The sequence below is a fragment of the Sphaeroforma arctica genome (genome assembly GCF_001186125.1).
Source record: "Sphaeroforma arctica JP610 unplaced genomic scaffold supercont1.6428, whole genome shotgun sequence".
Taxonomy (NCBI): domain Eukaryota; class Ichthyosporea; order Ichthyophonida; genus Sphaeroforma; species Sphaeroforma arctica.
In genome coordinates this window covers 1-1,263 of record NW_014034130.1, presented here as the reverse complement: position 1 = coordinate 1,263, position 1,263 = coordinate 1, and the positions used below count along the sequence as shown (strand labels likewise).

Below are 1,263 nucleotides of genomic sequence, written 5' to 3'. Positions count from 1 at the left end.
AACAAACAGTATCGAGACATCAACAAAGCAACAGACGTATTGTCGTTTCCTTTCTTCGAGGTATGTACTTCTTGTCGGGAGCCTTGTACACGTATCGGAAACATTTCAAACCGCAGAGAATCTACAGCGCATACGCACCTGGTTTCAGTACGAACCACGCGTGGGTTGCACTTTAGTATTGATTGTTCTACTACACACGCCCAAAATATGATGCGTTCCGTCCATTGACTGGTTTGTGCGCTAAAGCGTTGGTGGGTACAACATGTGTGATGCTTGACTTCTCCATGGCAACTTACAACACAGGTGCACATGTATATGGCTATCCTCACGTGTCAGATCTACGTTGCTGGTGATAAGTAATCAGTATATGCCAAATCGTAGAGGCATAGCGAGTCGTAGTCTCAGCTCACACGGTGCGTTACGTTTCTTTCAGAACACAACACCCACCGAATTTGCACAGTCGGTGCGGGACAGCACACCAGAGACTGGCGCAGGCATCGGGGACATTGTAATAGGAACCAACTATGTGTACGAGCAGAGCAAGGACCAGGGCAACAGCCTGGATGACCAACTGGCTGTAGTTGTATGTATTGTTTCTGTGTGGAATCGAAGAGGTAACCCCTTGTGTTATAGTAATGTGTAGACAGGGGATTACGTATTGGTTTTGGATACGGGCATAAGCACAGTAGTATGCGTACGGTCCGTGCCGATATATCAACAACCAACAAACTGGATGTCTGTTTTTGCGGATAGGTTTCCGAACACTCGTAACGTAGGCCGTTTGATCACTTGTGCGAGAATTTTGGATTCACCTGTACTTCAGATAATCATTCATCTGTTGTGGCAATGTTTGCATCTCCATAGTGGCCCCATATTCGCACGAATTGCTATACAACAGCGCCTCCTAGTTTGTGAACGCCATCCTGAGAAGCTTGTACTGGATTTCCATCATGCCATCCATAGAAGCTTGATCTGTAGTTGCCATCATACCATCCGTAGAAGCTTGTTCTGTAGTTGCCATCATGCCATCGATAGAAGCTTGTTCTGTTGTTGCCATCCTACCATCCATAGAAGCTTGTTCTGTAGTTGCCATCATGCCATCCATAGAAGCATGTTCTGTAGTTGCACTCATGCCATCTATAGAAGCTTGTTCTGTAGTTGCCATCATACTATCCATAGAAGCTTGTTTGGTAGTTGCCATCATACCATCCATATAAACTTGTTCTGTAGTTGCCATCATGCCATCCATAGAAGCTTGTTCTG

At 45.5% G+C, this 1,263-nt stretch overlaps 1 protein-coding gene across 1 annotated transcript; it reads right to left on the bottom strand.

The window, feature by feature from the left end:
• Positions 1-904: 904 nt before the first annotated feature.
• SARC_15613 (hypothetical protein) lies at positions 905-1,263 on the bottom strand (the record flags this gene model as incomplete). Its single annotated transcript, XM_014290270.1, has 1 exon — positions 905-1,263. A coding segment is annotated over one exon (359 nt), but the record flags the coding sequence as incomplete, so codon positions are not given.